This window comes from Mytilus edulis, chromosome 4 (genome assembly GCF_963676685.1).
Source record: "Mytilus edulis chromosome 4, xbMytEdul2.2, whole genome shotgun sequence".
NCBI classification, from domain to species: Eukaryota; Metazoa; Mollusca; class Bivalvia; order Mytilida; family Mytilidae; genus Mytilus; species Mytilus edulis.
The window spans coordinates 53,168,281-53,194,844 of record NC_092347.1 but is presented as its reverse complement, the minus strand read 5'-3'; the positions used below and the strand labels follow the sequence as shown (position 1 = coordinate 53,194,844).

Below are 26,564 nucleotides of genomic sequence, written 5' to 3'. Positions count from 1 at the left end.
TCCAAGAATTATTAAAAAAAATAATTTATCAGTCCAAATTCAAATATTGACCCAGCCAGAGTTCCTGTTTTATATAAAAAAAAATTCAATCATTTCAATTCAGGTCCTTTTTTGTGATCTAATAATTCTTCACATATCAACAAAAGGCCCAGTCAGAGTCCTATTTCTGACCTTGTATTCCTTCTCACATGTACAACTAACCCAGCTAAGAGGTCTAGTTTATGATGATGCTAAGTAAGCTATCTTTGAATATCAGAGTTTTATGATTATTGCAGTTGATATGGATAAAGAATTAAGGATAACTAGGATTCATTATTTACCCCCCAAAAAAACCAATAATTTTCCTGACATAGCTCATTGATATAGTTATAACTTATTATGTAGATATGTTAAACAATGTGGCTTTAATTTGTTTTCACTGCTGAATACTGTAAATGTTATTGCTTTTAGAACTTCGTTCGTTTTATGTAATCTATGGAAAAACATGTACAGACAAACAGCAACAGAAAGAAATTGAAACAATGAATGAATAAATGAAAACAATAAGCGAATTAACAAAACCAATAAAAAGGTTCAATTGTTTTATTCTGCATGAATGATTAATTTAGTTAAACAAACTTTTTATTGAAAAAGCATGATAAATTTCAAACTATTTTGTTATGTATGTTTATGAAATGATTTAGTTACGATAAAATTTATTATTTATCTGAAGGGAGTAGCTGGAAATCAGGTAACGTAAAGAAATCTACGATAAATTTATCGTATAATTCTGATGCCATTTTTGCACTGGTCCCTATTACCTTCACTTGCCTTCGACCTGGGCTACATTGGTCTGTGGTGGTATTGGAAATACAGAAATATCTAGTTCATAGCATCGTTACGAAGCATTGAGGGTATTTAATTTTTTTTCAATTGAAAATCTGATTATTTTTTTAGACGTGAGTGACGGCCTGAAAACAGAAAGGATTTTAAAGTTTTAACTTAAAAAAGGAGGCATATTTTCAGTTTAGCATATGAAATAAAACTACCTTCTAAGGTTGATTTTAGAGTGATACATTAGAAAACAATTACAATTACAGTAAATTCTAGTGAGAGGATTAACTGTTTATTGTTTCCAAATTGAAAATAATGCTTCATAATGATGCTATTAATTAAGATAATTGTGTATAAATTGTGTGTGTCATTGGAAGCAGTAGCTTGTTTTGTGAAAGTCTGGCTATCTCCAGGTAATTCATCTCTGACTTTGTAACTGATAAAATAAGTTGTAAAAACTTCAATTTTCTATACATTTATTGACTAGTCATTTATTGGCTAGGTTGCACAGATTTAAGATATATTATGGTGAACTATTGTGAATAACTTAAGTACAGAGTACCTCTTTTTTTACACATGGGAAAAGAAGAACATTTTGAAATCAACTCTTCCTACTTTTTATACGACCGCAAAATTTGAAAAAAATTTCGTCGTATATTGCTATCACGTTGGCGTCGTCGTCGTCGTCCGAATACTTTTAGTTTTCGCACTCTAACTTTAGTAAAAGTGAATAGAAATCTAGGAAATTTTAACACAAGGTTTATGACCACAAAAGGAAGGTTGGGATTGATTTTGGGAGTTTTGGTCTCAACATTTTAGGAATTAGGGGCCAAAAAGGGCCCAAATAAGCATTTTCTTGGTTTTCGCACTATAACTTTAGTTTAAGTTAATAGAAATCTATGAAATTTTGACACAAGGTTAATGACCACAAAAGAAAGGTTGGGATTGATTTTGGGAGTTTTGGTTCCAACAGTTTAGGAATTAAGGGCCAAAAAAGGGTCCAAATAAGCATTATTCTTGGTTTTCCCACAATAACTTTAGTTTAAGTAAATAGAAATCAATGAAATTTAAACACAATGTTTATGACCACAAAAGGAAGGTTGGTATTGATTTTTGGAGTTTAGGTCCCAACAGTTTATGAATTAGGGGCCAAAAAGGGACCCAAATAAGCATTTTTCTTGGTTTTCGCACCATAACTTTAGTATAAGTAAATAGAAATCTATGAAATTTAAACATAAGGTTTATGATCATAAAAGGGAGGTTGGTATTGATTTTGGGAGTTTTGGTCCCAACAGTTTAGGAATAAGGGGCCCAAAGGGTCCCAAAATTAAACTTTGTTTGATTTCATAAAAAATTGAATAATTGGGGTTCTTTGATATGCTGAATCTAACTGTGTATGTAGATTCTTAATTTTTGGTCCCGTTTTCAAATTAGTCTACATTAAGGTCCAAAGGGTCCAAAATTAAACTTAGTTTGATTTTGACAAAAATTGAATCGGTTGGGTTCTTTGATATGCTGAATCTAAAAATGTACTTAGATTTTTTATTATTGGCCCAGTTTTCGAGTTGGTCCAAATTGGGGTCCAAAATCAAACAAAGTTTGATTTCATCAAAAATTGGATAAATGGGGTTCTTTGATATGCCAAATCTAAGAATCTTAATTTTTGGTCCTTTTTTCAAATTGGTCTACATTAAAGTCCAAAGGGTCCAAAATTAAACTTAGTTTGATTTTAACAAAAAATGAATTCTTGGGGTTCTTTGATATGCTGAATCCAATTATGGGCCCAGTTTTCAAATTGGTCCAAGTCAGGATTCAAAATTATTATATTAAGTATTGTGCAATAGCAAGAAATTTTCAATTGCACAGTATTCAGCAATAGCAAGAAATCTTCAATTGTACAGTATTGTGCAATAGCAAGAAATTTTCAGTTGCACAGTATTGTTCAATAGCAAGAAATCTTCAATTAACAGTATTGCACAATATCAAGAAATCAATTAGAGTTATCTTTCTTTGTCCAGAATAGATATTTGTACAATAGCAAGATATTTTCAATATTTTTTGAAAATTTGAGTTATCTTTCTTTGTCCAGTATAGTAGTTGAATCAACTTGAATCGTTGTTTTATACAATATACAATGTATTTTCACTTTTACTACCAACTGATAAATTAAAACAATCTTTACCATTCAGTGATAACAAGCACTGTTTTTTACATTTTAATATTTTATGATGTAATTAAATGAGCAGTTATTGTTGCAAACTCCATTAGAAGTTTGAATTGAGATCAGTTTTGGAATAAGGGAAAAGGGGATGTGACAACAAAATTGGGGGGGGGGGGGGTGTCAACTTTTCTCATTTCAGATTTTATAAATAAAAAGAAAATTTCTTCAAACTTTTTTTTTTTTTTGAGAGGATTAATATTCAACAGCATAGTGAATTGCTCAAAGGCAAACATGTTTTTTTCAATTCATTAGACCACATTCATTCTGTGTCAGAAACCTATGCTGTGTCAACTATTTAATCACAATCCAAATTCAGAGCTGAATCCAGCTTGAAAGTTGTGTCCATACTTTCCCCAATCATTCAGGGTTCAACCTCTGCAGTCGTATAAAGCTGCGCCCTGCGGAGCATCTGGTTTTAAAATGAGTAACTAGAACTTTTGGAAAATTTTGCCTATTTTCATATATTTAATTTCCTTATATGTTTTGCAAGGTAGACACTAAAATTGAAAGATTGCATACAAAATCTCAGTATGGAAGATATTAAATGTTGTATTAAAACTCTGCAGTTTTAACTGACAAACTTACAGTGCAACCAAGCCTTATTAGATGGTTACCAATTTTCTGTTTGTAGGTTGTTATCACATTTTTATTTAAAGATAAGACTTTTAAAAATCTAATAATTTTCATAATTTTCAATAATTTTCATTGTTTTATTTTTGTTTTCTTCATACTTTAATTTGTGAATGTTAGTAGTAGGATTTAAAAATTGGTGTCTTAATGTTAAACAACACAAGTCAGACCAGGGATTTCTGTTATCTCACTACTTAAATGATGCTATGAAATGTGACCTTGAGCTACTCTCTGGAAATTTAACCTTGAATTGACCTCTTGTAACCTTGCCAAGTTGGTTTCTATGTTTTTGGTTTCCTCTGTTGAAGGTGCCTTTGCGCAGGCATGTTTTAAAGAGGTGCCACAAAAACAAGAACATATTTTACAGAGTGAGGCAATATTTACTCAACGAAAATAGAATGAACAATAAATAACACAAAGTCACATTTCATAAAAGGATCATATACAATGTATATAGTGTTTTATCGAGTTCACTTTTGAAAGCATGAGTTGATAAGTCACATAAACTAACATGACTTGCTGCATAAATAAATTTACAAGAAGAAAACATGACAATACTATAGAATCATCATAACATATTTAAAGCATGAACTTGTCAGTCACAAAACACTAACAGATTTTGCTTAAACACATGACTAGAGAGGTCATTAAAGGGAATTAACTTAAGTTTAGGGAGACAGTATATCATTGATAAAACATCGACAAACAGTGTAAAATTTGTATCAAGAGTTGTTTTAATTATTGAATTTGATTTAATATTGTTTAATTATCTTTCTATTAATGATTGATTGATTGCAGAAGACCACTGAATTTGGTATCAGACTACAAATTTGTATTTTACTCTAGTGATGATTATTTTGATGAAGTTTTGATTATTTTAGTTTGTTCTTTAAGAAAGTGGAATACTTTTAAATTATCATGAAGTTTTAATTATTTGGGTTTGTTCTTTAAGATAGTAGAATACTTTTAAATTATCATAAAGTTTTTATTATTTAAATTATAAAACTGTATTTAAGTAATATCCTCAGCATTGAATTTGTGGCTTTGAAAATCTACTGTTTGTTTACAAATACTGCTAGTTCATAAACTTAAAGAAATCAACATTTTGCTTCAGAGTGATTGAATAATTTTTATAAGACTTATTGCATGAATTCTCAGTTTCAGTTATGCAGTTTTATTATTAACTTTGATTTTCATCTTTGGAATGTCAGTTTAATAATTTATAATGTACTGTATTATACATCTTTTCATCTATGATCATATTCATTGATCATTTATTATTAACACTCTACTTTGTTGAAATAGAAAGAGACATTTTAAAGGTTACCTAATAATTTAGGTATTTCTTGAATACTAGTATGATTCTGTGTAACATTTAATCAAAGAAATAGACAGCAATGGAAGGATAGAACATGTGCATAAGTCTGCAAGCCAAAGAAATGCTCAAAATACCCAGGAGGATTACAAATTTTATGATAGGATATTGTTGATACACTTATATATTAAAGCTTAGCTGGTTAAGGTGGTACATAAAACTAGAGGGAGATAACTCTGTAAAGATCAGCTGAACATTTTTGTCAATCTGCTAAATATCCAATGAAATGTTTCCGATACAGTGTGTAGTTCAAATTTTTTGAAATTTTTACAATTTTGTCAAAGGTTCAAAGTTATCATATTGTCAAAATTTCAAGAAAATTAAACAAGCAGAATTAATTTTAGTCACAGTGTCAGTGTTTGGTACCACCTTAAGTAGAAATTTAGGTTCCTTACCAATTTATGTCTCAAGAAATTGTGTGCAGAAAGTTTTGCCAAATATACTTTATCGGTACATTTCATTGAGATTTAATTGAATGGATATAAGATCTATACATTTATATGTCATCATTTTAGTACATCTTTTCAGGTGCTGAAATACTCCCAGTCAGACTGGAACAAAATGAAACAAGAACTAGAACTTGACTTCCAGACCAGGCTGCTGAATAAAGAAAGAGAATGGGGTAAAAGGCTAGCTGATAAAGAAAAGACTACTTTACATTTACGAGAGGAGACTAAAATCTTAAAGCAGTCTAATGATGATATGAGGTAAAAGTTTGTTGGTAGAAGTCATGCGCTTTAAGGGCAGAAAAGGTCCCTTGCTTTTTTCCCTTAATATTTTGACAACAGATCAATTTTGAAATGCAAAGAAAAATATACCTCTGTGACTTACGTTTTAAGATTATTCAGCTTGAAATGACCATGTTTTATGTAAAAACACAAAATTCCATTTTTAATGCTTCTGGAAAAAAATAACAACTTTCAATCACTGAGATATTTTCAATTACAAAACACACAAATAAATGAATGAATAGATAATGGCATTAAGTGTTACTAAACAGTTTTTTAACCGGATTTTTGTGACAAAAATGTCGGTTATTGATTTGGGGATGTACGGCGGGCTGGCGGTCGGTCAGCGGGCGGGCGGTCGGTCGGTCGGGCGGGCGGGAATCAAATGTTGTCCGTGCATTAACTCGTGAACCGTTCAACCAAAGCTTTTAAAATTTTAATATGTTGTTACTGACAACTAAATGAAGGTCAAGTTCAATAATGGCAATTTTGACTTTTACCGTTCAGGAGTTATGGTTCTTGAAAGATTGAAAAATGGAGTTTCCAGTCGTGTCCGTGCATTTACGCATGAACTGTTCTACCTAAGCTTCCCAAATTTTAATATGTTGTTACTGATGACAAAATGGAGGTCAAGTTCAATAATGACGATTTTGACTTTTACCGTTCAGGAGTTATGGTTCTTGAAAGATTGAAAAATGGTGTTTCCAGTCGTGTCCGTGCATTTTCTCATGAACCATTCAACCAAAGCTTTTGAAATTTTTATATGTTGTTACTGATGGCAAATTAAAAGTCAAGTTCAATTATGACGATTTTGACTTTTACTGTTCAGGAGTTATGGTTCTTGAAAGATTGTGAAATGGCGTTTCCATTCACGTTGTTGCATTTACTCATGAACCATTCAATCTAAGCTTTTCAAATTTTAAGATGTTGATACTGATGACAAAATGGAGGTCAAATTTGATATTGACGATTTTCACTTTCACCATTCATCAGTAATGGTTCTTGTGATATTGCCAGGACACAAATAAATATTAATAAATCCGGTTTGCTGTCGTTGTGACAGCCTCTTGTCTTACACTGAAATGCAAGGGAATTTAGATAAAAAAAAACTTAAATTTTTCATCATTTTCTTAATATTACATTCAATTGTTTCAGGGCTATTGTAACAGAGTTTGAGAAAACTATCTCCCAGTTACAAGGTAGGTGGTTTTCACAACTTTATTTTTAATAAAAACAAAAAGATGCTCTCTGCATTAACGCAACCTTTTTAGCTCACCTGGCCCGAAGGGCCAAGTGAGCTTATGCCATCACTTGGCATCCGTCGTCATCCGTCGTCCGTCGTCATAAACTATTTCAAGAATCTTCTCCTCTGAAACTACTAGGCCAAATACTTTCAAACTTTAACTGAATGTTCCTTAGGGTATCTAGTTTATAAATTGTATCCGAAGTTTTGATCTATCAACAAACATGGTCGCCAGCCTTTGAAGACAATTTTACACAATTTGTTCATCATATTTGTTAACTTTCAAAAATCTTCTTCTCTAAAAGTACTGAACCAATTGCAGGTAAACTTATGCTAAATGATTCTAAGGGTATCTTGTATAAAGTTTGTGTTTTGTAAAAAACATGGCCACCATGGCTAAAAATAGAACATAGGTTCAAATGCAGTTTTTGGCTTGTATTTCAAAAACTAAAGCATTTAGAGCAAATATGTTGAGGAGTTTAAGTGTTTATTAGGTCAAGATCTATCAGCCCTGAAATTTTCAGACAAATCGAGACTCATTGTGGGGTTGTTGCCACTTAATTGGTAATTTTAAGCAAATTTTGCAGTTTTTGGTTATTATCTTGAATATTATTATAGATAGAGATAAACTGTAAACAACAAAAATGTTTATCAAAGTAAGATCTACAAATAAGTTTAATGACTAAAAATGCCAGTTGACGCCTTAAGGAGTTATTGCCCTTTAATGATAATTTTACACAATTTTTCATTGTTTGCTAACTTAAAAAAATCTTTTTATACCCCCAAAAAACAAAGTTTTGGGGAAGTATATAGGAATCACCCTGTCCGTCCGTCTGTCTGTCCATATGTCTCGTAAACGCAACTCCTCCTTAATGGATGGACCAATATCAATGAAACTTCACACAGTTGTAGTACACAACCTGAGGATGTGCATGAAGGAAAATATTTCTGGTCGGAATTATTTTAAGGGAGATAATTGATTTTACTTAGTTAAATATAGCTATAAATGGCAACAAGTCTGTAAGCGCAACTACTCCTAAACAGATTAATCAATATTAATGAAACTTTACAGTTTTTGAACACAACCTGTAGATGTGCATGAAAGAAGATACTTCTGGTAAGATTTTTTTCAAGGGAGATAAGCACAACTCCTCCTAAATGACTGTACCAATATTAATTAAACTTTACACAGATCCAGTACATGACCAGAGAATGTGCATAAAGGAAGATATTCTTGGTCTGAAATATTTAAAGGGAGATAATTAACTTAATTTATATAGATTTAGTTATTTTTTGGGTTTCTACACACTGACTTAAAATATGCAAAGAGAGATAACTCTAATTATTATTAATTTTAAATGTTCCTTTATTTCCTTTTGCTTCAAGAAAAATACCCAATGTTGCTAGGGGTAAAATGCATTATTTTTGCCTGTGAATAAAATATGACAGATACAAAGAATGTTTGAATGTCATATTTTACCACACACTGAAAAGCAAAAATAATCATTGATGAATGATTTAAACAAAAAAATTGAAGGTGAGCGATTCAGGCTCTTGAGAGCCTCTTGTTTATAATTACAGTCAAACCTGAGTAAACCTGACCCTGAATAAACCTGTTTCCTGTCCATTCCGGCAAAAAATTAAAGTCCCCTTTTTTCCCCTTCAAAGTCTTTGTGAAAATACCCTTTGTAAACCGAACCCTGCGTATTCCGAATTCAGGTCTTATGATGCAGTCCCAATACTCTTAATTACATCAATTATTACCTGTCAAAACCAGTTTGTCTAATTATTTTAAATGATCGATATGCAATCAAAACATATTTGTTTTTATACGACCGCAAAAATTTTAATTTTTCGTCGTATATTGCTATCACGTTGGCGTCATCGTCGTCCTGCGTCGTCTTGCATCGTCTTGCGTCATCGTCGTCCTGCGTCGTCTTGCATCGTCTTGCGTCGTCGTCATCCGAATACTTTTAGTTTTCGCACTCTAACTTTAGTAAAAGTGAATAGAAATCTAGGAAATTTTGACACAAGGTTTATTACCACAAAAGGAAGGTTGTGTTTGATTTTGGGAGTTTTGGTCCCAACATTTTAGGAATTAGGGGCCAAAAAGGGCCCAAATAAGCATTTTCTTGGTTTTCGCACTATAACTTTAGTTTAAGTGAAAAGAAATCTATGAAATTTTGACACAAGGTTTATGTTCACAAAAGGAAGGTTGGGATTGATTTTGGGAGTTTTGGTTCCAACAGTTTAGGAATTAGGGGCCATAAAAGGGCCCAAATAAGCATTATTCTGGGTTTTCGCACAATAACTTTAGTATAAGTAAATAGAAATCACTGAAATTTAAACACAAGGTTTATGACCACAAAAGGAAGGTTGGGATTGATTTGGGGAGTTGAGGTCCCAACAGTTTAGGAATTAGGGGCCAAAAAGCGGCCCAAATAAGCATTATTCTTGGTTTTCGCACCATAACTTAAGTATAAGTAAATAGAAATCTATGAAATTTAAACACAAGGTTTATGACCATAAAAGGAAGGTTGGGTTTGATTTTGGGAGTTTTGGTCCCAACAGTTTAGGAATAAGGGCCTCAAAAGGGTCCAAATTGAACTTTGTTTAATTTCATCAAAAATTGAATAATTGGGGTTCTTTGATATGCTTAATCTAACTGTGTATGTAGATTCTTAATTTTTGGTCCCGTTTTCAAATGGTCTACATTAAGGTCCAAAGGGTCCAAAATTAAACTTAGTTTGATTTTAACAAAAATTGATTTCTTGGGGTTCTTTAATATGTTGAATCTAAAAATGTACTTAGATTTTTGATTATTGGCCCAGTTTTCAAGTTGGTCCAAATCGGGGTCCAAAATTAAATTTTGTTGGATTTCATCAAAAATTGAATAATTGGGGTTCTTTGATATGCCAAATCTAACTGTGTATGTAGATTCTTAATTTTTGGTCCCGTTTTCAAATTGGTCTACATTAAAGTCCAAAGGGTCCAAAATTAAACTAAATTTGATTTTAACAAAAATTGAATTCTTGGGCTTTTTTTATATGCTGAATCTAAACATGTACTTAGACTTTTGTTTATGGGCCCAGTTTTCAAGTTGGTTCAAATCAGGATCCAAAATTATTATATTAAGAATTGTGCAATAGCAAGAAATTTTCAATTGCACAGTATTCAGCAATAGCAAGAAATCTTCAATTGCATGGTATTGTGCAATAGCAAGAAATTTTCAATTGCTCAGTATTGCGCAATAGGAAAAATTTCAATTGCACAGTATTGTGCAATAGCAAATATTTTCAATTGCACAGTATTATGCAATCGCCAGAAATATCTAATTGCACAATATAGTGCAATAGCAAGAAATTTTCAATTGATTGGTGTTATCTTTCTTTGTCCAGAATAGTAATTGAGTCAACTTAAATCATTGTTTTATACAATATACAATGTATACATTGACTTTTACTACCAACTGATAAATTAAAACAATCTTTACCATTCAGTGATAACAAGCACCTTTTGTTACATTTTAATATTTTATGATGTATTTAAATGAGTAGTTATTGTTGCAAACTCCATTAGAAATTTGAAGTGAGATCAGTTTTGGAAAAAGTGAAAGGGGGATGTGAAAAAAAAGGGGGGGGGTTAAATTTTTCTCATTTCAGATTTCATAAATAAAAAGAAAATGTCTTCAAACATTTTTTTGAGAGGATTAATATTCAACGGCAAAGTGAATTGCTCAAAGGCAAAAAAAAATTTTAAGTTCATTACACCACATTCATTCTGTGTCATAAACCTATGCTGTGTCAACTATTTAATCACAATCAAAATTTAGAGCTGTATCCAGCTTGAATGTTGTGTCCAAACTTGCCCCAACTGTTCAGGGTTCAACCTCTGCGGTCATATAAAGCTGCGCCCTGCGGAGCATCTGGTTACAATACGGCTTTTCAGGATAATCAATTAGCCAGGTGTTAAACTGTGAACTTACAACCGTACAGTAGTGAACTGTATTATTTATTAAAACACTAAAACGTGTAAATTAAACTAAAAGACATGCGGAATATATCTCATATTGAACTAACGTTGTAACTTGAATATTTGTTTTCAAATTGCAGTGTAAGAATTTTACATCATGTTTTTGAAATCTTGGTTTCCCCTCTAAACGAATGACCCTAATAATGAAGAACACCCGATGACAACAATCAGTGTGCAGTGTACACTGTACGACAATGTTTATAATAGATCGTGTTGAAATTTCATTTGATAATATGTTGACTTTCAAATTGGCCATACCAATGTTGGAAATTAACAATCATGAAGGTATAGGGAAACTCTCGTGCTACCGTCCAAACAAAGCGAGTATTATGATGCAAATGAAAAATAAAGTGAAAATGAAATTGACAAGTCAGAGACTGATGCTACCGAGGTCTATTTGACATACGAGGATATGTAAATCACAGTTTAAATAAAAAAACATATTCTAGGAACAGTTTTTTAAAAATGTTTACTTCTAGTTAAATCGGAAACCTGAATAAACCGGCTCACTGTCCAAACTGGCCCTTTTTCATAGTCCTGTAGCCGGCCGGTTTGTACAGGTTTTACTGTAGTCTTCTATACAAAAATGATAAGTTTGCAATAAGAAAAGTTCCATCTCAGATCAAGAATAATTGTTTTTCAATGTTATTTGTCTAAATGGTGCAAACCTTAGGTCAGTTTTAGCAATTTAAGTTCTTAATTTTAAAATTAGTGTAAGCCTGATTTACTTAACAAACTTTTGATATTTATTTATAATGTAGCAACTTTAAGACTATTTTGGTAATGCATATTTTATATATTTTAGTGGAGACAGAAAAGACTTCAAGCGATTCTCAGAATAGCATGGAAGATATAATTAAGGAAAGAGATCAGGTAATATATATAATGCTATAGTAAAGGACTAGAAAACGTTTTTTGAAAGAATTTGATCAGAAAATTTATAGTTAATAGAACTTGGTTTAGATATTATAGGAAGGGAAAAAAGTATTATCAAAGGAAGGTTTTAAAAAGGCAAGTAGCTTCACGACTTTCATAGTATTAATTGTGATATTAATTAATGTAAATTTGGAAATTTCTGTGATGTTTTTATTTGAATTTCATGTATGTGACATTTCCTGAAATTGCAATATTTAATGTAGGTACTGCAATAACAATAATAAATGCATGCAATAAATTCTGAATTGACGGTAGTTAATATATATGTCTTTTGTTGATTACACTCTTTAGAAATGTACATTCTATCTTCTTCAGGCAATAGACGATCTCCAGGGTGTAGAAATGGCTTTCTCAGATTTACATAGAAGATATGAAAAGACAAAATCAGTTGTAGAAGGTTTTAAAAAGGTAAGTTATTTAGAATGGTCTACATATTTTTGAAAATTTTATTTTGTAAATTTCAAAGTTATTTATATATTTAACAATGGCATATTTCAACATTACACTATGTAATCTGACATTTATTTTAAGATACTTCATAAAGCATAGTCAATGTATGGTATTCAACAATTACAATATTTTTATGCCCCCACCTACGATAGTAGAGGGGCATTATGTTTTCTGGTCTGTGCATCCGTTCGTCCATCTGTCTGTCTGTCTGTCCGTTCGTTCGTTCGTTCTTCCGTCCGTCTGTCCCGCTTCAGGTTAAAGTTTTTGGTCAAGGTAGTTTTTGATGAAGTTGAAGTCGAATCAACTTGAAACTTAGTACACATGTTCCTTATGATATTATCTTTCTAATTTTAAAGCAAAATTAAACTTTTGACCCCAATTTCACGGTCCACTGAACATAGAAAATGAACGTGCATGTTTCAGGTTAAAGTTTTTGGTCAAGGTAGTTTATGATGAAGTTGAAGTCCAATCAACTTGAAACTTAGTACACATGTTCCTTATGATATTATCTTTCTAATTTTAAAGCAAAATTAAACTTTTGACCCCAATTTCACGGTCCACTGAACATAGAAAATGAAAGTGCATGTTTCAGGTTAAAGTTTTTGGTCAAGGTAGTTTATGATGAAGTTGAAGTCCAATCAACTTGAAACTTAGTACACATGTCCCCTATGATATTATCTTTCTAATTTTAATGCCTAATTATATTTTTTATCCAATTTCACGGTCCATTGAACATGGAAAATGATAGTGCGAGTGGGGCATTCGTGTACTTTGGACACATTCTTGTTTGTCCATAAGGTAAGCTTCATGAATAATTTTTTTGTAAGGTTAAATTTGTGAAATTCAAAAAGAGAGGCAAAAGACACCAAAGGGACATTCTAACTCATAATTTGAAACAAAATTATTGCCATGACAAGAAAACAAAGTGTCCAAAAGATAAATAACAGTATATAAAAAAAAATTAGAAAACTAAAGAGTGTGATTAGGTCAATTCAAGGGGAACCATTAGTGGTAGGCCAATGTTAATTGGTATTCAGTTGTATAAGCATTGGCACATCTCATTTCCATGGAGAATATTTGGCCTCACCCCTCAGTCACAGTCTAATAACTTTGAAACTTATCTTAGTTTACATGTATTAGTTTGTGATTAGATCAGTTTAAGATGAACTGCTAATGTTAAGTCAATGATATTTTGTATGCAAACTTATTGGCATTTGCAAGTATCGTTTCCATGGAGTTTATATAGCCCCACCCCCTCTTATTGACTTTGAAACTTTTCTATAGTTTACTAGTTAATGTTTGTATTTAGATTTGGAACAACTTATGATAAGTCAATGGTCATGATGGCATTTGGTATGCAGTTGTATAAGCATTGGCACATCACATTTACATGGAGATTGTTTAGCCATGTAACTCAGTCATGGTTCATTGACTGAATATTTTCATAACTTGTGTAAGATGTTAAAGTATTGCTATTTTGATTTCAACATTTGCATAATCAAAATTACAAAAAGGCAAGACATATCTCTGTGATAACAGTTTATTGGAACATATCTGTTGTCAACCAACTGGTGATGGTGTACATAAAATTTTCGAATGGATGATTTCAACTTCACCACTTGAAGCTCATAGTTTAATAGCTTGAAGAAAGAATTTATAGTGAAAATATACCATTTTGGTTTAAGATTATTTCATTATTACACTTATATAGGTACACTTAACTAAATGAGTTGAATCTATATAATTGTTGTCATTTTTACAGAATGAAGAAGTTTTGAAAAAATGTATAGAAGACTATCAGTCAAAACTGAAGAAATCAGAAGAAAAACTTCAAATTATCAAACAACAAGCTGAAGAAAAATTAGATATGTAAGCTTAATATAATTTGACAGAAATATTTTGTTCATTGATGAATTTTGTTTAGATAAATGGAACTTTTATCATAAAAAATTCAACAATTAAGAGAAATCTCATGGATCTTTTTGAAATTGAAAAAAAGATCTTTGGTAGGTAGACAAGCTCTTTTTAATTTCAATGATTTTTTAAAGTTATCTTTTCATTTTTGAAGAAATAAGAAGTACTCCTTGTGGCTATTTATTACTTTTTTGGGGTGCTAAAGGATAAAGATTTCTCAATAATTCTTTTAAGAATTAACCAGTTATTTATTATCATTGTATATTTGCCCTTTTCAGAGCAAATATAGAAATGGATAAGTTACGGAAATCAACTTCATCGGATATGGCTCGTTTGGAGGCAGCAATGAGAAAAGCTGATTTACAGGTTGTTAGTTTACAAAACTCATTAGAACAAAAGGTATGTCATAAATTTTATAAATGTTCCAAGCTTTAAAAACCCAGGTTATCCAGAATGATAAACAGTTCCTACTGCTCAGGTTACACCCGTCATTTTACTCATGATTTAACATAACTGATGTAAAGGTTTCAGTCCTGTCAGTCTAGCAGGCTTCATTTGACCTTTACCTTTATTTTCAATGATACATTTTAGTTATATTGTCAGTTTATCAGATATCATAAGCAATAGGTCAACTATAATTGGTGATGTCTCGTTTGACGGAGTCAAAAAGCGAGACATAGGTATGCTGTTTCCAGAGTCGACGGCGTCAACAATGTATTAGTTTGTGATTAGGTCTAGTTTATGGTGAACCACTAGTGGTAGGTCAATCATATTTGGTATGCAGTTGTATTAGTATTGGCACATCTCATTGTCATGGAGATAATTTGGCCCCGCCCCCTCAGTTATGGTCTATTGACTTTGAAATTTTACTTATTTTTCATGTATTAGTTTGTGATTAGGTCTAGTTTATGAGGAACCACTATTTGTAAGTTAATAATAATTGGTTTGCAGTTGTAACAGCATTGGCACATCTCATTTTCATGGAGATTATTTGGCCCCGCCTCCTCTTTCAGGGTCTATTGACTTTGAAATTTTTGCTTAGTTTTCATGTATTAGTTTGTGATTAGGTCAGTTTATGGGAAACCACTAGTGGTAGGTCAATGATATTTGGTATGCAGTTGTATAAGCATTGACACATCTCATTTCCATGGAGATTATTTGGCCCCTCCCCTCTGTCATGGTCTATTGACTTTGAAATTTTGCCTCGTTTACATATATTATTAGTTTGTGATTAGGTTTGTTTAAAGGAAACTTGTGTACAATTTGGAAATTAGTATGGCGTTCATTATCACTGGACTAGTATATATTTGTTTAGGGGCCAGCTGAAGGACGCCTCCGGGTGCGGGAATTTCTCGCTACATTGAAGACCTGTTGGTGACCCTCTGCTGTTGTTTTTATTTGGTCGGGTTGTTGTCCTTTGACACATTCCCCATTTCCATTCTCAATTTTATTCTTATGATATTATTCAATGGTAATTAGTATGCAGTTGTATTAGCATTGGCACATCTCATTTCCATTGAGAATTTTTAGCCATGTACCTTCAGTCATGGTTCATTGACTTCTTTAGTTTCAACATGGCTGGGTCCATATGGTTCATTGGTCAATTTTAAGTTTTTTGCTTTGAACTGTTTCTCAGGTAAAATAAGTAATATGACCACTTTTGACTTGTATTTTTCTGATTGTTTGTCATAATTGGGAAAATAATGAACATGGCAGATGAATTTTCAATTTCAATAATGTTCAAGTGCACCTCAATAAGAAAAATGTGGTTTATTAACAAATTCAACAATAGTACAGAACAGTAAGTCTATCAGTAACTGTTTTGTACTACCAGATGATTAGCTAGCATGTACAGATAATACAATGAACTGGAAGACATTTTACAGCTAATTTCCTAATGCATGTAGAGCAAGACTTTGGTTAGCTTGCTTGCTTTGTTTGTATATTGTACAATAGTAATTGGAATAATGTCCAATCAAATTTAAATATAATATATACAGGTTAAAATATGCCTATGAATATTGCTTGAAGATGTCAATGTTAATTACATAGCTTGAATTGATGTTTATACAAACTGAGCAAGTAAGCCTACCAAAGTTTAACTCTACAAGCATTAGGAAATTAGCTGTAATTAATGTGATTATGTTGGGTTAAATCAGTCTACTACAATATGAATCTAGTTTAATTCAAGTCAAGGAAGTGTGCTTTCTTTGAGTTTCAGCACGATTCTGAACCTATTAAATTATTCATGTAGCTTATGGACATAACACTTATTGTAACAAATCATACATTGTTATCATTCTTGTTATTAAATAGTATACTGTCTTATACTGACATAGAATGGGATAATGTTCATCTTTGTCCATATTTTCAAATGCGAAAAGTCAACAGTCACTTATTCCTACACAAGAAAAGATTTGCTGGTATATGTGCTTTCTTTTCTACACAATAAGTACAAGTATCATGCAAACAAAATGTGGTTCTTAGCTCATCATTAGTATACCTTAAACAAAAAATTGACATAACACTTTTTCTGCAGTACAAAACAGTGTACACAAAAACCCTGCTAAAAGTTTTAAACCTTTTAAAACGTTGTGGAGCACTGAAAACAACATTTTCAAAAGTAAGAAAAGTATGCAGGTATATTAATGGCACAATTATGCTAATTGCTAGATTTACAATGCTTTTTCAAAATGCATAACCCTGTGTTAATCAAATATTAATATGAGAATTTGGTTTGACCACAGCACAAAATGAAATAAAGAGGGGGGGATCCTATGTAGATACTGTAAAAAAAAATCTTAGAATACAAGAAAATATAAGACACCAAGTTTCCAATATTCTTACTTAACTTGAATAACACAAATGTAAAATAAAATTTGAATATGCCTCTGAAATCTATGTGTCCTTTACAGAATGATAATTCAGTTTTAATGTTTTATGTTTTAATCTTTCAGATTAGAGAAAATGAAGAATTAACTGCAATATGTGATGAACTTATATCTAAAGTAGGGTCAGATTAATGTAAATAAATGTACAGGTTTTATATAGCTATAACTCATATCTTGTGTGTCAGAGAGAGACTTTTGTATGCTACACAAAAATGTATTTGAAATTTAGAAAAACCTTTTACAAATGAATTCAATAGTTTAGATATTATTGCTCTGTATGATTTATGCCTTGTGAAGTGGTAAATAAATCATAATTATTGCTATTTTATGAAATTTTCCTTTGATCTTGCTGACTGATAATTTCTTTTCTCAGTGGAGTCGAGTGATATGAAAATTATCGAAAGAAACTAAGGGGGCACTTGGCATTGCTAATGAAATTAACATGAAATTGACAACGTCGTCATAGGTAAAATAGCGATAAACAGATTATCATTGGTCATCTCAACTCGATTGCTTTTCTCTCTTTCGCCGTACTGGCTTAAGTGAGAAAATCAATCTCGTTGCAATGATCAACTATGATCTATAAATATTCAGTAAAAAAAAACAGAAAAAAAGTTTTGAAATATTAGAAAGTGTGATTTATTCAGATTATTAGAAAGAGATTCTTTGTTCTTTAAATGAATTTTGAAAACTAGAATTTATAGCATGTGTGCATTTTGTACCACTGGTCAATTTTAAGTTTCGAGCTTGTCACTATTTTATTTTTAACAAAGAATGCATTGAATATTTGCAGCAATTTGATTTTAAATATATTTTTGTGTAGCAATGATTTTTATTTTTTTCAAACATGTATTCCAAATATAATTTCAAAAGAAGTTTAAAGCAACTCTGAATACTGGTACTGTATAATAAATAAAACATAGAATTGTTTTTGATAAACTCAAAATGTAAAGAAAAAAAGTATTTCTCAAATAAAATATCAAAGGGAGATAATAATTAGTCTGTTGGATATATGAATTATTCCCCCTTGGTTACATATTATATTTGATTCATTCTAAAATTGAGATACTCTTGTCAAATGAATTGTATGTGCATTGGGATTTTATTATGAAGTATAATTGACCTTAAATGAAATGTGAATTTAAAGATCATACATGTATTTAAATTTGTATCTACTTAAAAAGTGTAAAACTCTGATCATAGCTTGTGCAAAATCCATATGTGTTCCAAAGCTTATGCAGCAAGTATTTGTATATGATATCCATTCTACTTTTGAACTGTGGTTGATATTGTAGAATTAATTCATAATTGTAGATGGTTAGAGTTTTAGTTGTCATATTAGGAATTTCATCAGCAGAGTTTGCTGATATCTTAACGATCTTACTGCATTAAATGGTATCTGTATTTGTGGTATATATAGTCTAATGGTCACAGGCAAAACAAGATGTACAGATGTAGAATTGAGATTGAAACATCTGTTTACCTTTATGCAAATATCTTTTAAAGACATTAGTGATCACAAAATTGCTTCAGACTTTTCCATATTTTCATGTAGCTGCTGATCAATTGAATTAAAACTTTATAAAGAGCTGTTTGCAAGTGTTATACATTTGTGTATATTGAAATCAATTGATTATAGGAAAATGTGTTTAGGTCCACACACTTTATTAATAACCAAATTTTTTTGGCTTGTGCTTCTTGTAATCAGATATACACCTTTTACAATATAATTGTGCCATTTAAAAATATGCGTTCATCTTTTTTGTCATATAACTATTTTGAACAAACTCTGGACATTTGCAAATATAAATAAGTATTTTTATTTATTATATTTTCAAATGTCATTAAATGTCTTAAATGTAACCACATTTTTTTCAAATCGTTAAGTGTTGCATCATTGCTATTTTTAACTTGTTTTGTAAAAACAGATTGAAATTTTAATATTTTTTATGTGTAAAAGTTATAATATTAAAATATTTATTTATGATATATATATGTTAATATGGTTAGTTGTTCATGTTTTACTTAGCCATGACATTGATCAACAGAAATTGAATAAAGAATATAAAAAAGTCATGTCAAACATTTTAAATGAACTTTGCATCAATCTCTTTCTATGTAATGAGCTTTACATCAATCTCTTTCTATGTATAAAGAAAATATTTAAATGTTAAAATCCCTCAAAACGTATTTAAAAAAAATTGTGATTTTTTTATTAAAAATTCAGCAGTAATAAATTTTTGGTATCCAGTTGGTCATTTTAGTTGCTAACTCTATTAAAATGTGATTTTGGATTACATTTAGAAAGAAGGAAAAAAAAGAGAATTTAAAGACAACTGTATGTAAAATAAGAATTGTCTCAAAGCTGTCTCAGTTTGGTTTTATAATGACTTGTGGGAAACCAGTTGTTCTTTATTTTAATAGATACACTAGTTCAAGGTCATATACAAATTTGAAAAACATTTACCCTGTCTTAAATACTTTAATATTTTAAAACGATGTTGTTTTAATCAATGAAATTAAAGGATAAACTGTTTAGATGCAAGAAAACAGCATAGACTGTTATAGTCCATTGTGATATACAGTCACTGACTGTTAATTGCCTTTTTCTGACGTTCACAATGTGTTTCTGTAGTCTTAAAAATGAATAATAAAATGCAATTGACAGTACACAGAGTTTTTATACAATTACTTAATTATAATTTAAGTCCTTTTAAAATTTAGTTTTTCATAACATTAGATACCTATATTTTTTTTTATCAGATTTCAATTGAATGGTTTCTTTACACTGTCAACAGTTAAGCATGGTTTAACAACAATGACGAAAAAGTAATCTCATAGTAGACAAAAATATAAATTAATGTAACTTTGTTATGGTGATCTCAGTAGTGATATTTTGTTAGGATTTTGACATTTTGTATGGTAATGATATTTTTTTTTATGTGGATTCATTTATTTTTCGTGTGTACCAATTTTCATGGATTGTGGAAAACTGCCATTTTCATGGATTTTTGATTTTTCGTGGTTTTCCAAAAGTCTGCATATAACCACAGAGCAAATTTGTAATTTATTGAACATTACACTTTGAGGTTTCCATGTACCCACTAGTTCCACGAACATTAGTATCCAATGAATAATAACTTTAGAGTTGAGACATTGTGCATGTTTTTATTGATTTGACCATGTCCATGTTATTGACACAGTGTGCATGTTTATGTTAGAGTTGAGACATTGTGCATGTTTTTATGGATTTGACCATGTCCATGTTATTGTACAGTTTTGATACAATAAAGCCTTTGTGATAAATGTGACCAATGATGTACCTCATTTAAACAAATTACATATTTTATCTTTCATTCATCAACCATACAAATTGATATTATCAAAACTTTTGGTTTTATTGTGAAAACTGGCTCACCATATACTTAGATTTGTGCAAATCATAGAATAACCATTGATTGATATATGAGCTGTTTTCAGGTAAAATTTCTTAGCTGTTGAAATCAACATAAAAGTGAATCCGATGACTGGTTCCCACAGGAGCATTTCAATGTTAGCAGGTTTCAGTTTAAAACAAGAACTATCTTTAAAAAAGATATCCGACGTATTTAAATTTGAGTATTTAGGTTTAAAACTATCATTTCGATAACCTTCAGAAGCACAAAGATACCATTTAAATTAAGTTTTCTCTGTTTGTGTTTAGTATTCTCGGTCCTCGTATCTTTCTGTTGTTTACATTCACCAAAACCCCGCGGAAATCTCACATTCAAAGGTGCGTTCTAAAAGTCATGTACGTTCGTACAACAAAGTTTACATTAAAAATTATATAATTGTCCCGAATAAACAGCTGTCACGGATGCAAAGAGCTATTGGAGAAATAATTATTTTAATAAAAAAATATAAAATATAAATCTTTGTAAGATCTAGTTCAAATATTTATAGTTTTTCACTTGCTTTCCATCACGATATGATTAACGAGACGTTTTTTCAAACACAACCAAATCACCCACCATGACAGCATTTTGTCCAATCACAGAAAGGATTTTCGAGTGCATATTCTGTTGCCATAGTTAAGCGTCCTTAAGTTCAAAGGGTACAAACCGAAACTAATACCGACTACGTCGGAAAAATCTTTGGTATCACTTCAATACTGTGAATTCAATTCTATTCTAGGAGTACCAATTTTTATGGATTCATGGGTATAGGTAAACCACAAATTAAAATTTTAAAATTATAAATTTTTTATCAGCTGATCATCAAACTGTGGCAAAACCATGAAATCAAATATCTACTAAGATGCAATTCTTCCTCATCCACAAAAGTTGGTACTAACAAAAATAAATGAATTCACAGTAGATTTGCTTAGTCAGAAGATATTAGGCATATGGTATGTTAGTTACCACAATAATATCAAGTTTCACATATTATATATACAAGTATGTATATTTTATCTTGAATAATTTTGATATTTTAGAGTATATATGTGAAATTTTTACCAAGTTTTCAGTAGAGAAATCAAATTTAAATATGCTTATATTAAACTGCTTTGATTTTTTATACGACCGCAAAAATTTTAATTTTTTGGTCGTATATTGCTATCACGTTGGCGTCGTCGTCGTCCAAATACTTTTAGTTTTCGCACTCTAACTTTAGTAAAAGGGAATAGAAATCAATGAAATTTTAACACAAGGTTTATGACCACAAAAGGAAGGTTGGGATTGATTTTGGGAGTTTCGTCCCAACATTTTAGGAATTAGGGGCCAAAAAGGGCCCAAATAAGCATTTTCTTGGTTTTCGCACTATAACTTTAGTTTAAGTGAATAGAAATCTATGAAATTTTTACACAAGGTTTATGACCACAAAAGGAAGGTTGGGATTGATTTTGGGAGTTTTGGTTCCAACAGTTTAGGAATTAAGGGCCCAAATAAGCATTATTCTTGGTTTTCGCACAATAACTTTAGTATAAGTAAATAGAAATCAATGAAATTTAAACACAAGGTTTATGACCATAAAAGGAAGGTTGGGTTTGATTTTGGGAGTTTTGGTCCTAACAGTTTAGGAATAAGGGGCCCAAAGGGTCCAAAATTGAACTTTGTGTGATTTCATCAAAAATTAAATAATTGGGGTTCTTTGATATGCCGAATCTAACTATGTATGTAGATTCTTAATTTTTGGTCCCGTTTTCTAATTGGTCTACATTAAGGTCCAAAGGGTCCAAAATTAAACTTAGTTTGATTTTAACAAAAATTGAATCCTTGGGGTTCTTTGATATGCTGAATTTAAAAATGTACCGGTACTTAGATTTTTAATTATTGGCCTAGTTTTCAAGTTGGTCCAAATGGGGGTCCAAAATTAAACTTTGTTTGATTTCATCAAAAATTGAATAAATGGGTTCTTTGATATGCCAAATCTAACTGTGTATGTAGATTCTTAATTTTGGTCTAGTTTTCAAATTGGTCTACATTAAGGTCCAAAGGGTCCAAAATTAAACTAAGTTTGATTTTAACAAAAATTGAATTCTTGGGCTTATTTGATATGCTTTATCTAAATATGTACTTTGATTTTTGATTATGGGCCCAGTTTTCAAGTTGGTCCAAATCAGGATTCCATATCAAGTATTGTGCAATAGCAAGAAATTTTCAATTGCACAGTATTGCACAAAAGCAAGAAATTTAATTGCACAATATTGTGCAATAGCAATTAATTTTCAATTGGAGTTATCTTTCTTTGTATAGAATAGTAGTTGATAATATATGTTGGAAATTTGCCAGACATGACTATGATGTCATTTTCTATTTATATTTGCCAACAACTTTATGAAAATAACTTCATTGGAAATTTGCCAATATAAAATGTTGCTGATGAAGCTTTTTTTCCTTATCTTATCTAAAATGTTTTTAGATAATGTATGTTGGACATTTGCCAGACATGACTATGATGTCATTTTCTATTTTTATTTGCCAATAACTTTATGTAAATAACTTCATTGGAAATTTGCCAATATAAAATGTTGCTGATGAAGTTTTTTTTATTGTTTTATACAATAAACAATGTATATTCACTTTTACTACCAACCAATCTTTACCATTCAGTGATAACAAGCACTTTATTTTACATTTTAATATTTTATGATGTATTTAAAAGAGTAGTTATTGTTGCAAACTCCATTAGAAATTTGAATTGATATCAGTTTTGGAAAAAGGAAAACGGGGATGTGAAAAAAAAGGGGGGGGTTTAAATTTTTCTCATTTCAGATTTCATAAATAAAAAGAAAATTTCTTCAAACATTTTTTGAGAGGATTAATATTCAACAGCATAGTGAATTGCTCATAGGCAAAAAAAATATTTTAAGTTCATTAGACCACATTCATTCTGTGTCAGAAACCTATGCTGTGTCAACTATTTAATTTTAGATTTAAAAAGTTTGAAAAAGAAATCTTTAATTGATTTGTAAAATCTTGACATTTGTTTTGTGTAAAAAAAAAACATGTAATGTCAAAAATTTGATCACAATCCAAATTCAGAGCTGTATCACGCTTGAATGTTTTGTCCATACTTGCCCCAACTGTTCAGGGTTCGACCTCTGCGGTCGTATAAAGCTGCGCCCTGCGGAGCACCTGGTTTACATTTAGAAAAAAATGCTGATTACTTAAAAGTAATGAAAAGGTTCTCTTCCGAAATAAGTAAGAAGATTTAGAAGTGAATACGGTTTCCTCAATTTTACTGTATTTGTGTTATTTGGCAGTGAGCATCGTAAATTATTTTTTGATATGTTCAGGGGCGGATGCAGGAATTTTCGAAAGGGGGGGTGCTAACCCAGGGCAAAGGGGGGGTGCAAAACATATGTCCCGATACAAATGCATTGATCGGCAAAAATAAAGGGGGGGGTACCCCCGGAACCCCCCCCCCCTGGATACGCCACTGATGTTTTTAAATAAAACCAAGATGTGTTAATTTATGCATACATGTGTCAAAGCAAGGGTTTGTTTTTTAAAGGACAACTTTCATTTTAACTGACAATTATGAAGTCAATGTCAGTGTTATGTAATTGTCCGATCAGCTTTTTTCAATATGTAAGAACAATTTTATGTACTTAAATTTTGAAGTGTCTTGGTATGGCATTCTGTGTTGCATAAGAAGTGCTAAAGGACTGGGATGACTATTTATCATTCTGTTTATAATTCAATGATTATGTTTAGATTATATTGTTAAAGCTTGATCTTTCTGTGTTATTTTCTTCAGTTAGAGTCACATTTATATTAAATATATGAAAAGGTGGAATGATTGCCAATGAGACAATTTTCCACCAGAGAACAAATGAAGTAGAAGTTGGCAACAATAAGTCGCTGTGTGGAAAATTCAATTTCAACAATAAACAATAAACAAAACCCAGACTGCATAGCAAGATACGAAAGGCCACAAAATGACAAACATAAAATTTTCAAAGAGAAAATTTATTGCCCGATTTTGTTAAAAACAAATATGATATACAGCAAAAAAATTAAAAACATTGAATTACATGCTCCTGACTTGCGACAGGTGCACTTAGAATATAGCAGGGTCAAACATGTAAGCAGAGGCTTAAACCTTCCCGTACCTGGAACAATGGTGAAACAGCACAACATAAAAACAAATTGTACAAAACAGTAAACCTAAAACATATATGATAAACAGCAACAAAGGACCACTTATAATTTCGATTGAGGTTAATTTTGGTCAGCACATCGACTTCATACACCTTATCGCTATTTGTCTGCTATTATTGGATATCACACAGGTTCCCTTAAAAATTTGACGTCATAAAACAAAATATCTGACGCCACACTGGAAAAGTGATAGTTGTATGCGTCAAAAGTTCAAGCTGCCAGGTCAGCCAGGATTAGCGATAAGGTGTATTGTAAATATTCTTTATGGTCGATACGTCTTTAAATGACTGACCTCTATTACTAGTATAAGCCAGTTGCATTAGAATAGAAAAGAAGGAATAATATTCAATATAGCTGGAAAACTAGTCAAAGAATACAAAAAGTTACTCTTCATTTTAAATAGGAAATGAATTTGAATTTTAAAATGATTCATTACAGTATATAAGTGATGTTAAAATTGTCCACAACACTCCAGCAGTTGTGTTTCATCTGTATTTATATTTTTACTCTCAGAAACAGTCAGACAGATTCAAGACAAGTTAGAAGAATTAATTCAAGCTCTAAATAAAGAAAAATACTAGTATCTCATACAAACAATTGAAAGGTCTTTCCTGTAAAAGTGATGTTTTCGTAATGTACTTGTTCAACAAATGGAAGTTTTAACGACATTGACTGGCTATACAGCCCTTGCACGGTCGGAATGTACGGTACTTGTTACGACCTTTCATTTGATATACGACAAGCATACCTTCGGAACCTTTTCGCTTTTTACACTGAATGACGCCATCCTCTTAAATTTTCGAGATCGGAAGTATGATATATGTAATGTAGACTTAGTGATCTTTCATTTGATATGGACAGCGCCATGTTCTAGAAAGTTTGATTTTTGCACTTAATAACCCCATCCAACTAATTTTTGGATTACAGTAATTGGATATGTGTACACGTGAAGACCTTTCATTTGATATACACTGACAACCTTATCTTAAAAGAAAATTTATGTTTGCACTCAATGACCCCACCCAACCCATTTTTTTGGGACGTCAACTTGATATTTGAAATGTACGCTATACGGACTTTCATTGGATATGCAACAACCTAGCCATCTGAGAAGTTTGAATATTTTGCACTAAATGACCCCACCCTTTACCCTGCATTATCTCTAAAACGACAATAGATATCTCAAATCTGTTAAATGATAAATGATCTGCAGTTGAAGGACAACATTGTAGAAAAAAAAGGGACAATTCCAAGGTTCATCAAGGTCAAAATGATGATCATCACATATATGATGCAATACAAAACTTGAGAGCCGGAAGTCGTAGAGACATGAGACTACCACCATTCAAATAAGGACCACTTGACCTTTCAAATGTCACAAGGTCAAGGTCATTATACACTTTGAAGGTCAAGGTTTAATTTCATCATGACCTGACATTGACCTCAAATTGAAGGTCTTAAACTACTGATAATTTTTGCAGTTTATAGTACGTTGATATCTGCAAGGATTTGTATACAAATCCTTGATATCTGTTACCATTAAAAAGATAGACACACAATTTTATACTTTTAAGAATCATCCTGTCGTAACTTTTGAACAGACAGTCGGACACTTTTGAGCTCAGTGTACAAACTGTAGAGCTCGTCGAGAGGAACATGTTATACGCTATAAGTATGCAGCAAAC

At 31.2% G+C, this 26,564-nt stretch overlaps 1 protein-coding gene across 7 annotated transcripts in view; it reads left to right on the top strand.

The window, feature by feature from the left end:
- Nucleotides 1–24,452, top strand: part of LOC139521910 (transforming acidic coiled-coil-containing protein 1-like) — a 78,431-nt gene extending 53,979 nt beyond the window's left edge. For 3 of the 7 annotated variants that reach the window (XM_071315637.1, XM_071315635.1, XM_071315633.1), the window contains 7 exons: nt 5,568–5,746; nt 6,923–6,966; nt 11,848–11,915; nt 12,294–12,386; nt 14,191–14,297; nt 14,621–14,741; nt 17,300–20,385. In XM_071315637.1, coding sequence (XP_071171738.1) covers nt 5,568–5,746; nt 6,923–6,966; nt 11,848–11,915; nt 12,294–12,386; nt 14,191–14,297; nt 14,621–14,741; nt 17,300–17,365 — 678 coding nt within the window. In that variant the 3' untranslated portion in view covers nt 17,366–20,385. Of the gene's footprint in view, nt 1–712; nt 731–5,554; nt 5,747–6,922; nt 6,967–11,847; nt 11,916–12,293; nt 12,387–14,190; nt 14,298–14,620; nt 14,742–17,299; nt 20,438–20,510 lie in introns of those variants that run through there. The other 4 variants (XM_071315636.1, XM_071315632.1, XR_011664093.1 and 1 more) reach the window with 3 other exon arrangements.
- Nucleotides 24,453–26,564: the final 2,112 nt, after the last annotated feature.